Raw genomic sequence first — 12,617 nt, 5'->3', positions numbered from 1 at the left:
GAACTTCTCCTTCCGGAGGAAGCTGTTGATGCTCCGGAGGTTCAAGATAGGGTGCAGGCCCCCTTTGGCGTTCTTGGGAACCAGAAAGTAGTGGGAGTAGCAACCACATCCTACTTCTGGCCCAGGAACGCGCTCGATGGCCCCCTTGGCCAAGAGGGCCGTAACTTCCTCCTGCAGAAGTTGCAAGTGATCCCCCGACATGCAGTGGTACTGCGGTGGCATGGCTGGAGGGGTTGCCTTGAAGGGGAGGGAGTAGCCCCTTCGGACGATTTGCAGCACCCACCTGTCCGAAGTCATGGTACGCTAGTGGAGTAGGTGATGGCGAACCTTGCCTACTACTGGTATCGAATAGCCTGAAAGCCAGGAGTGGCAACAGATCGCCACCGTCGTGGAAAATTGCTCTGCCCAGTGAGTCCGTGGTATCAAGTCCACATCGGATGGAATACCATGCCGCATCTCGCCCCTCAGCAAGAGCCTGGGCGAGCCGTGTCCAGACCTCCTCCGGACACTGAGGCAGCACTTCCGCCACCGTATCCCACAGAGAGTGGGTGTAACGGCCCAAAAGGCACGCAGTATTAATGGACCGCAACCCCAAGCTGACTGAGGAGAACAGTTTCTTCCCAAACTGATCGAGCCTTTTAGATTCCCGATTCCGGGGGAGTGGACGGGAATGGGGTCTGGGAAGTAGAGGCCTGGATCACCAGACTCTCAGAGGTGGGGTGTACGGAAAGAAAGCAGGGGTCGCCCAGAGCCGGGTGGTGGCATCGGGCCACGTTCTGATCCACAGGGGGCACTGTGGAGGGCCTGGACCAAGTGCCCATCAGAACATCGGAGAGGCACTTATTGAATGGCAGCATAGGCTTCGAAGAGCTTACTGGCGGTTGAAGCACCTCAGTGAGGAGATTAGTCCTCACAGCCACAGCAGGGAGCTCAAGAGCCAAGGCCTTGGCTGCCCTGCACAACACCACGCTATATGTAGCACCCTCCTCCGTAGCCATGGAGGGAGGAGAGATGAAACCAGTGTCTGGCGAAGTGTCAAGATCACTGGCCTCCCCCAGCTCATCTGCCCAGTCCGGACTTAAATGGAACTGTTGTGCCAGAGGGTCCTCAGACCCCTCTCAGTCCTCCCCTTCATCCGTGTCCTGATAAACAGACATAAAGGACAGAGCCGGGTCATAGGTGAAGGCCTCACCCATCGACGTCGGAGGCGGCGCCATTCCGGCATCGGACCCAAAACAGGGCTGAAACCGGGGACATTGTCGTCCGAGGATGGCATCGGGAGTGGCACTGTAGGGGTCGGCGCCAGTGGAGGAGTCGTGAGGTCGACTGGTGCCGACCAGGATCCAGGCCTGGATCCCGAGGGGTCCTGCAGCGTCGGGACCGAAGTCACCGACGGCGCCGTGGAACGAAGCCGCCGGCATGCTAGGACCCCCAGTCGGGTCAGCGGGGCCCGAAGGCGCACCAGCAGGCCTCGACAGCGGAAAGAGAGTCCTCATGGCCACGAGGAAATCTCGAACCTCGCCCAGAGTCGCATGAAGCCCAGGGACCGGAAGGTGTGGGGCCGGACGTGACTCCTGCGGCCCCAGCAGAGCCGTACGGGTGGTGCCACCCGAACCCTAGGCCGAGTCGCGCGACTGTCAAGGGGAGTCAGAAGAGCAATGTCGCCTCTTTGACTTCTTCTTCCCATGCCTCGCCTTAACGGAGGACTTAGAGCCCGATGATTGCTCAACGAGCGGCGATGGTTGTGATTCCGCGACCGGTCCCTCGACTTCCTCCTCGACTGGGACCTTGAGCAGCACGGAGCTGACTGCCGGAGCTCAAGAAGCTTATGGGACCGCTCCCACCTAGCTTTCAAGGTCAAGGCCCGGCAGTCGGGGCACGAATTGTCGTCGTGGTTGGCCCCGAGACAGTAGAGACACCGGCAGTGGGGGTCGGTCACCAACATCAGTCGGTGACAGGCGTCGCACTGTTGAAATCCAGTCATCCCTACCGGCACAAGGAGTCGAATCCACTCGAAAACAATAGTCAAAATAGACCAAAAAAGTTAGTCAAAAAGTGACTAAAGGTACTAGCTCGTCACTGATCTGCGCTTGCTGGCGCAGAGAAAAGAAGAACTGACATCAGCGCGCGAGGGGGGCGTCTAAGTACTCCGACAACGTCATCCTGGAGGTCACGACGCCAACGACGGAAGCGGAGCCGCAGACAACGCCTACCGACGAGCAAGGGTACTGCTGACGAAAAAACTTTCCGTATCCAGCCTGGGGATATTCTAAGGTAAGAAATCTAACTAACGTGTTTCTTTCAGATGAATTGATCCGTAAAGTCAAATTTTGATGCACCAAGCTGTCTGACGGTGGGGCTATAGCATCATCTCACATTATAATGGCTAAGCAGGCGGGGTGATTTGTACGGGGTATGAAAGTGGATGAGGGTGACTTTGTTATTATAAATTTCAACAAGGTAAATGTAGATGGCCTCCTTTTTGTAGAGGGAAACAATCCTGGCCCGGCGGATATTAAAGCACTCCCTCTTGGGTATTTTTATCGCCCAGCTGTGAGAAATCTGACTAGAAACCCTACATCACTGCTTGGTTATCCATCAGAGAGAGCATATAAAGGGCCAGGCAATAGATATAATAATAGGGACAGCCTCTCTCTCACTCTGAATTCAATTGACCAAATCTTAAGTTGGCCCCCCATCAGAGTTTGTCACTGGCAAGAGAGTAGCTGGGAACACCTTGGGCCTTATTTATGAAGGCCTTGCGTCAGTTTTGCGCCACCGGTGCATCACTTTTTGTGACGCACCAGCGGTGTAAAAAATGCACCTTGTTGCGCCATATTTAAAAAGTGACGCATCTAGGTAGATGCGTCACTTTTTAAACCCCTGCGCCACATTATACCTGCGTCAGGTATAATGTATGCAAAGGGGGCGTTCTCCCGCAAAACGCCTCGTAATAGTGATGCAGTGAAATCTATGAGATTTCACTGCGTCACTTTTAGGCCGCTGTTGCGTTAAAATCTTGCACCTGCCTCACAGCAGGCGTAAGACTGACGCAAGCCCTTTCACATGGGGATTTCCCCATGTGAAAGGATGCATTACTGGAGTTGCGTCACTTTTGTGACACACTCCAGCAATGCGTCACTTTTGCGCTTACAGATACATCAGAAATACTGACGTATCTGTAACTCCTTGCGACATGATGCGTCATACATTAAATATGACACATCAGGAATGTCGCAAGGAGTGCGCAGTGAAAAGTGACGCATCGCTGTTTTCACGCAGCGATGCGTCACTTTTCATAAATGAGGCCCCTTAGATTTAGTGAATAGATTTTCTCCCCTGAGTCAGTTGGATTCCAACGACTGACTATCAAAATACCCCCCTATGCCTGGTCTGCACCAGTTAAATCAGGGCATTTCTATCCCAAGGATAACAATGATGGAGGAAGGTAGATCGAATGAAGCCTCTAAGGTACTTAGCTGGGTTTGAAGAACAACATAAATGATCCTACTTGGCTTGGTTTGGTAAGGGAGTTTGATATAGTGGGGTTTCAAGAAACATGGGAGACAGAGAATACATTCTGGCAAAATTGTGTATAAATGAAAATCTAAAGTTTAAATCACTTTTTAGATTTATACAGCCAGAAACAAGTCACTCGGTTCTCAATTATTTTGTTAGTAGATTTTATTATTCATTTGTGCAAAAAGAATTCTCAAGTCTTTGATGAATGACCTTGGCCCAGGTTATCATATAGAGACTCATTTTGAACACACTCAACAGGGGGGATATTTAGAGGATTTTCTAGCTGAATTTGGATTGGTATATCCTAACCTGACATTGGATGGGCCTGGTATTGGGGTATGCTTTCAACAATTGATTATATATTTGTTAACATAATCTCACTTCCACAAGTATTGGCTTATTCTGCTTAATGGTCACATTTTAGTGACCACAAACCAATTCACCTTTGTTTACAAAGGTGTTTTAGGGATACAGCTAAAGTGAAGAACATTGCCCCAGCTTCTACTATAAAAACCAGGGATCAAGGTTGAAGACTTAAATGGGCAAAGGTTGTACCAGATCTTTTTTTACATGACTTATTAAATTATGTAAGGAACAACATAGTTATATGTCAAGATGGCAGCCAAGGGGAAACTAAAATTATCACAGCCTTTGATAGGGTTTGTAAGCAGGTAGCTAGTGCCCTCTCTTCCCCAATAAGGAATACCTTAATAACAAGAGATGGATCGATCATAATTGTACAGCTGCTCATCAGAATATATTATCTGCTTTAAAGCAAAAACCATAAGACAGAATATTATTAGCAGCTTTAAGAATAGACTATAAGCAGACATTGTGCACCCGTAAATCTGAGATCAAACAGGAAGCCTGGAATGAACTGCTGTCCGTAGATATCATTAAGAATAGTGGGAAGTTTTGGGACCTTTTTTCTCTGGTCTTGGGGGCACTACTGTTGAATGTAATATACCAGAAGAGCAGTGGTTTAATAATTTTAAACACATTTACGGTGATCTGCCAGACCAGGTAGATATAGGAACCATGTTTATGGCTGTAGCTTATAGTATGGACTTCTCTGAAAAAGAAGTGGCTATGGCCATTGGCCAAATGACGTGCAATAAAGCACCTGGCCCAGATGGGATTCCTGCTGATCTTAAGGTGGATATCAAACTATGTAAAAAAAAATTGCAAGTGTATTTAATATGGCATGTCATCTTGGCCTGCCAAGATCCTGGTCAAAATTAATCTTCGTCCCAGTTTTCAAAAAAGGGCAGAGAGAAGATCCCAGGTGCTACTGGCCAATATCATTGATTGATTCAGCAGTCAAGGTGTTAGGTAGAGTGGTCCTTAGTAAATTAACAGATTGGAATAACAAACGCAATGTCCTGTCAAACCTCCAATACAGTTTTAGGAAAGGCAGGAGCACCTTGGATCAGTGTCTTAACCTACATTTAATTGTAGGGAAATATACCATAGCAAAGAAGGGGACACTCCATCTTGCTTTTATGGATCCGTCCTCGGCCTTCGACTTAGTGAACAGCTTCAAACTCTGGGATGTGTTGCTCTCATTGGGCATAGATAAAAACATAGTGGGCCTTATTTATGAAGGACTTGCGCCGCTGGTGCGTCACTTTTAAAATGGGAAAAAGTGACGCACCGGCGGCGCAAGTCCTTCATAAATAAGGCACAGTATATTTTATGTCTGACTTATATAAGGATCTTTTGGCAACAGCAATGACTGATTAAAAGGGTAATCTTATGCAAGATGTTGGTATTATAAGAGGAGTCAGGCAGGGATGCATTTTGGCCCCCTTGCTGCTCACCCTTTATATTAATAATTTAGATTCAGTCCTGTGTGGAACCAGCAAGGATATTCCTTGTGTGGGGAATTGATTGATTTCGGCACTACCATTTGCAGACGATGCTGCATTGCCGGCACGTAAAGCGATGGGCCTTCAGCGTCTTCTGCACTCCTTTGCTGCTTTCATAGGTTCTTTGGACCTGAATGTAAATCTTTCGAAATCGCATACTATGATCATGGGAGTGACTCCAAGAAAACCCAAAATACATTACTGTGATGGTAATGAAATAACTAGGGTTACCACATTCCCGTACTTTGGCGTCTTATTTGACGGCAGAAGATCATGAGCCCTGCAAAGGAAGGCGAAGACAAATGCCAAGGTAAGATCTTCGTCCGCAGTGCTCGATTTTGTCCGTAGGCTGGCTGCCAAGCCTGTGCAAGTAATAATTAATATATATAAAGATAAGAGTATCGCGATCTCGAATTATGGTTCCGGGATCTTGGGGTATAAAGATTGTGTAGAGCTTCAAATAGTGGAAAATACATTTTTAGGAAGCCTGCTTTCAGTTCCACAATCAACACCTTCTTATATTATTCACCAAGAAGTGGGTATTGGTTTTGTGGCAAACCTAATTAGAATGGCCCCCTTTCTTAAATGGATCTCGATTTGGATCAACCCAGAAATAGGGATGAATCAGGAGATTATACGAGATTGCAATGCACTGGACAAGGAAAGTAGCATTCCTTGGCTTAGCTACGTGCAAAGTACAGCAAAGCTGGTAGGATGCCCGGAGGTACTTGTTAACCCGGAATCCTTAAGTAAAAGGTATCTAGTGTGGGGAAAGACAACTTTTACACATTTGGCTTCTACAGTAAGAGAGGCCAAAGAGCTATTGAAAACCTACGGTACGGGCTCACCAAATTGTAAAAACTAGCTTTTTTATGGAGCCCTACATAGCTACAGTTAATAAGTTTCAACATTGTTTGCTCTCAACAAGATTGAGCCTTAACCATCTGCATTTTTTAGTGGGTGAAACCCAGGGTTGGAGAAAGATGGAGGATTTGTGACCCTGAAATTGTGATAATTTCTCGAGTCAAGACACTTTGCACTTTATCCTGTTTTGTGAGCACTGTTTGCTCATTCGCAAATGTTTTATCTTCCCAATTTAAAGGACAACGCCCGAATATACCTGCAGACGTTGAATATTCCAGGGAAACCTTTAATGTAGCTAGGTTTTTAGTAGTGGCAGTTAGAGATCTGATTTATCAAATGTTTACTCCTTTTTAATGTGAAATGATCTTCCCTTCTACACATTTGGCTTCTGCAGTAAGAGAGACCAAAGAGCTATTGAAACCTACGGTACGGGCTCACCAAATTGTAAAAACTAGCTATTTTATGGAGCCCTACTTAGCTACAGTTAATAAATCCCAACATCGTTTCCTCTGAACAAGGTTGAGGCTAATGTAGCTAGCTTTTTAGGTTTCGCACTGCGAAACGATCGCGAAGCGATCGTCGCTGCGAAACTTATTGTGATCGTTTCTGCTTTCAAGGAGTCAAGGGAGACAGGAGACAAGTGATGTGCACGCGCGCGTAAACGGATCAGGTCACGCGCGCTTCCTGTCTCCCATTGCTCCTTGGAAGCAGAAACACTCGCACGCACGCACGCACACACACACATACAGCCCCCCCTCCCCCCCGCGCATACACACACTGACACACACACACACATACATACAGAAACCCCTCCCCCCTCCGCCGCGCATACACACACGCACGCACATAGAGCCTACCTCGTCTCTGCGTGTCTTCTCAGCACAGCTAGCGCAGGGACAGCCAACGTGCAAGCGCACGTCGACGGCGTCTCCTGCGCTACAACCATGGTTTCGCGCCTAACCTTGATTTATGCCCTGTGGCCGTCGTTGGCGGGTAACCCCTGGCACTGCACAACCACCATGGACCCTCGGCCTGCGTCATGCGCCCCTCCTGCTGAGTGAGGTAAACTCATCTGGCAGGCTCTGTGTTGTTTCCGATGGTCTGTTCACTACTCCGCCCTCGCCTGTTGTTGGTTTCGTTTCTCTTGCTGCGAACTGTAGGTGGGGTTGGGGGGTGGGGGGGGGCTGTGAGGAGAGACTGCACCTCTTGAAGCCTGAGAGGAAACCGCTTAAAGGCGCCTGACCGTGAACGGAGACTATACCATTAAGGTAAGGGCCCTTGCACCAGTCACCCTGGAGTATCTTGTAGCTGGGGACACAAGCAAAGTGGGTAACTGGCACAGTGGTCTCCAGGACAGACTGCAGCGTCTTCTCTTTACTGAGCGCGGAGTCTAACAACACCTGTGATTACGTCTATCTAAGAGCTGCTTCCTTCACTGGAGGATGAGCAGTTTCACTTGTGTTTCAGAAAGGGGCGCCTATGCTTTTAAAATCGATCCATTTGTAAACTTCGTTAAGATTTTAATTTTCACAAAATTCCCACGAACTTCTTTTAAGAGTGCTAATTGTGTGTTTCCAGGAATGGCGGGGCGCAGGAGCTCAGTATTTTAATATCTCTTCTCGAAGGTCCGATGGGTGAACCTAGAGATGTCGGTAGGTGCTGTGGAAATGCCGAGTGTGCATATCCGGGCGCATGGATGTGGCATGTTGACTCAGCCCTTCACTCTCCTGAGGTGCATAAAATCGGCGCCATCGTACGTTGCTCACCGTAGTTTTGTAACGCCTCTCAAAGTGTGCGCCTTCGCTCTGGTAATCGGATTTTGTGCTAAGCAAAGCAATCACAAGTATAATTTATATTTTTATTTTCTCGTGAGTAAACGTGACAGCAATTAGTTAATTAATGGGTAAACTATTTCTCGTGTGGTATAATCTAGTCAGACTGTCAGAACATTAGTTTGCCCTTCTCTCTGGACTGCCTGGGGCTATTCTTTTGGAAGATGATGATCACGCTGAAGGAATTTGAAAAGTTTACCGTTATGCTTACAGTTACTTTTACATCAACACTAATTATCGCCGGTATCATGTTTCCTGAGTATCAACAGTCGGTTTTCATTATCCAAGTGCCATTCTTTTCATAACCATTGAGCAGTGAATAGAGGAGAGTGCCTCGTGGAGATCCATTACTGTCTGCAGCAGGCAGTCCACCCGCTGAGCTATTTTACAAAAAACAAAGATAATCATATCTGATATTCAGTATAAGAATAAGGTGATCGCCACTGTTTGTGTGACCCGTTGGTTCGGTGGGGCTCCGGTTTCTAATCGAGAAATCCCACACCTTAAAAGTAAGGACTAGTGGTGCGTGACAGTAACTGCAACTGGATGAGAATGTGCGAGTGAGTCAATGGGAATAAACAAGACTGAGGAACAATGAGAGTGAATGAGTAAAAGGGAAAGTATGCGAATGAATGAGAGAGTGAGACTGAGAAAGTGAGTGAGAATTTGTATGAATGTGAATAAGTGTTGGGGGATTGAGTGGAGAGGGGAGTGTAATTGAGTGGTAAATGGAGAAGTGGGAGTCCGAGTGAGCACGAGTCCGCATGAGTGTGTGGCCCTAGCATACTAGGGATTACACTTGGTATTTGTGCTACCATGGCACAATGCTGGCACTAGCGTATACATGGAATTCTTGGATTAAGGGGCCCTTCTCAATTTACTGACACACTAGAGGTAATTTTTAGCATAAGTGACACCCATAGCAAACAGCTGGTTTTGGCATATTTTTAGTAATTCTTTGTATTAGGGTACCTGTGATAAAATATTGCCTCTGGCATACTGTAGGTAGGGGGTGGGAGGGGCAGGCACCAGTGACAAAATGCTGACCCTCACATCCTAGAGAAAAAAATACTTTTAGGTCACCCATGGTAGATGGAAAGTATCACGGGTCTAAGGTGCAAAGCTAATGCTGGCACCGGCCTAATGGAGATTGTTATTGACTTTTTTTAAATTTTCAATTGGGGCACCTATTGCTCATTTTTGCAATAAAAATGGGGGTCAACTCCCGGGGAGTGCCAGGCATCCTTGCCAGACTGTGAAACCGAAAGCAACCAACAAACCTGCTGTAGCCAGCCCCGCTTTTTTGCCTCTCCATCCATCATACTCTGTCTCCTTCGCACCTCTCTCCTCCCTTTCTGTTCTCGAACTCTCTCCCCATTCCCTCTCTGTTTCTTGAAGCTCCGTGTGCATGCTGCTACTAATTTCAGTGAACTGCGGAAAGAGCTGCTAGAGGTACCAGAAGCAGCCCCGGACTTTCAAACTTGGCCTGAGGCCTCCAGAGCTCCAGTCCACCTCACTGGATAAATGGCCAGGCCGGGTGTGGGACGCATTTAAAAATGGGACCGACGGAGCAAGTAGGTTTTCCGACAGGGCAGAGGGACTGTGAGAGAGTTAGCCTTATATGTCATGCTAATATATCCCGATACGTCGGTGCCTCAGAATCCTGGTGTGAATGGGTGAGCGCCATGTCCGGCTCAGGAAAGATCTTTACTAGCCCCTGAAGAATCTAAGGCTCTTGAGAAATGGTCACTTTTTTGACAGTACACAGGTCAGTGTTTTTTAAATGCCAGTGGGCTGGATCCGTGTCAGACGCACATCAGAACGAAGAGGTATGCGAATAGACAGCTACCTTTGAAAGACCAGTAGGCCTTCCTCTGTGTCGCCTGCTCGCTTTCTTAAAAGACCTCTGCCGAGGGTGGGCACATACAGGGTTCACACACCACAGCTCATATGAAATTGTGCACAGATGCAATGAAGGAGCAACTCTATTTCCAACATTTTTTATGCTTGTGTAAGACGAAGAAGGAAAACGATCTTCGCACCATGGCGAAACATAGAACAATAACTTTTTCACTATTTTTGTTAGCATATGTACAAAAACAGCTAGGGGAAATAAACGTGATTTGTTTTCAGCATGGACATGATTAGGCTCGAAAAAAACTATTTATCTGCCACCTGGTGGGACCTTTAGTGGTATAACATGTGACCTTATTCAATTTGTGAGTCAGTGAGGTTTTTTGTAGGGGGTAAAAGAGTTATTTGGTTAATCTGAAAGGGTCATGGACTGCACAGGGGGGCCTGGCACCCTTAAGTCAGTTTATGTACATACCATGTGTGTGAAGTGCTTGTTAATTTTCACTATGGGAGAATCTCCTAACACGAGACACACAATCCGGGCCTCCTCCCATGGTGCTTTAATTAAACAGCCTATATTTTGTTGTTGCATACATCAGAGCAGCATCCGTTTACATCTTAAAATAAGAACAAAGGAAGCCCGGCTGCAAAGAAATAGGCGACAAGTCTGGTAACATCTCTGTGTGCGGTGATAGGAGTGACAGGGTGTTTCTATTTAACATCGTAAACTTTGCTACTACCGTATAGCACAATTTCCACCTCCTCCCGACCTGCTTTAATTAAACAGCATATATTTTGGTGTGTATCATGCACGTAAAAAATTTTTTGGGTGAAAACATTGTTGTATTAAGTTACAAAATATATAAAATTATTTAAGCAGCTAACAAATACACTGCCCTTTAAAAACTAGAGCATTCCGCAAGAGCTCCTCCTTTAGCAGCGTTTTATGTTCACCTTCACCTACTGACATTATAATAACAAACCTTATATTTATTTGTTGGTTTAAAAATTAAATACATAAAAGACATTGCCATTTACAATACCAATAACTTTAAACTTTGCAAATGCGAAACCTATTGCATTGCAAATGCTTGTTAGTAGCTGCAGTTAGAGAAAGGAAAAAAGAGGCTCTTCCTGATCTGATTTATCAAATGTTTACACCTTTTTAATGAGAAATGATCTTCCTTTCTACAAAATGCACTTTATGTTGTATTATTCAAGTTTTTTAGGGAATTCTTGAACTATGTGTATTTTTAACCTGAATTGTATATACATTATGAGTGATATTTGTTCAATGAATATGTGTTGTCTGGTTCGTATTCGAATGGATATTTTTACATGCTTTTATGGTTTTAAATAACCGAATAAAGTGATTTTGACTGACTGACTGAATAGATAAAAAGAGGTTCTGAAGAGAACATCGGAGATTGAGATATTAACTAGAAGACTGAAGGGTGCTCCGTAGTTAGCTTTGCAGCACATATCTTATTGGTCTTGAGCTTTGTCTCCCAGCAAATGATGCTTTTGCAGAGAACTAGTCAATAGCAAAATCAGTAGAACAGGACAGACCAATACCAAATGTAAATCAATGTTAGGCTCCCTTAAAGGCCTAATATAGATTTTTTTATCAGAGCCACAAGTCTACTGACTTCCACTTCATGCCACATATAGGATTGTTTCTTATTGCCTCATAATGTTCACTAATGACACACTTTACCTGGGTCACATAATACACATTTGTTGATGTCATCACTCCCTCGCTGTGCGTTATATGTCCCTTTTGGGCAGGGAAATTGCACTCCCGATGTAGTCCCTCGTGGGCAGTAATGACCAGCTGGGCACTCCTTTCCCATCAATGTTGATGAATTATGAGGACAAAAAAATCTGTCTCCGGATTAAGAGAAAACACAAGGCAAATAGAGTGAGTAAAAAAAAGGTTCAAGCAAAGAAAGAGAAACACTGAATCACCTCACTGAAATAGTGTAGGGATAATTTTCATAAACAATTGTAAATCAAACTCCATCTTGGCACTGTCATTCCCAAGCATGGAGCACATATGTCGAGTGCCCGTGGCCGCAGGATTACTTCCAGCCCACCCTAGTATTTAATCAACACAGTATAAACCCTCGTTAATTGAAGTCCAGTAAAGAGAGGGAAGGATACCTGGGCCAGAGTTAACACATCCCTCCAGTAAATCACCTCCCTCCCCGCATTACCACACATCGCAAATTTGAGGCCCGGAATGGGAACTAAAATACCAGACTCAAACACTCCTGGCCCTTTCACTAATGTAGTTCCTAATTCAAAGGCCTCGTCTGTGGACATTTTCCACTTGCTTTCAGGAGATGAAAAATGCCTTGGTAATTTTGAAATCAGGTGAAACAGTATCCTCGTCAGTATACTCCCAATCAACTGACTAGGACTGAGGCCAGAGGAATGGTATGATTTGTCGGCCAAGACATATAATGAGAAACAAGAAGTATTCACAATACTGTTGGCAGAAGAAACAGGACTGCAGGCTTATCACTTCATTTTGTGCAATAAAACAAGCTTCCTCACGAAATCCTAGACGCATGAATCACTGCATAACGATCAAAATACACATTGGTGTACAACAAGTACACGTGTAATCATTGGCTAGAAACAATAGCTGTACTCTCACTCGTGTATATATATA

At 45.7% G+C, this 12,617-nt stretch overlaps 1 protein-coding gene across 1 annotated transcript in view; it reads right to left on the bottom strand.

The window, feature by feature from the left end:
* Positions 1–12,617, bottom strand: part of LOC147732424 (uncharacterized) — a 2,559,122-nt gene that overhangs the window by 1,421,413 nt on the left and 1,125,092 nt on the right. Inside the window, exon 49 of the mRNA XM_086954262.1 lies at positions 11,658–11,824. Within this exon, the coding sequence (XP_086810388.1) occupies positions 11,658–11,824 (167 nt within the window). The remainder of the gene's footprint in view (positions 1–11,657; positions 11,825–12,617) is intronic.

Source organism: Lissotriton vulgaris, chromosome 2_1, assembly GCF_964263255.1.
Source record: "Lissotriton vulgaris chromosome 2_1, aLisVul1.2, whole genome shotgun sequence".
NCBI classification, from domain to species: Eukaryota; Metazoa; Chordata; class Amphibia; order Caudata; family Salamandridae; genus Lissotriton; species Lissotriton vulgaris.
Note: the sequence above shows the minus strand (reverse complement) of the source record. Positions and strands in the feature narration are given on the sequence as shown.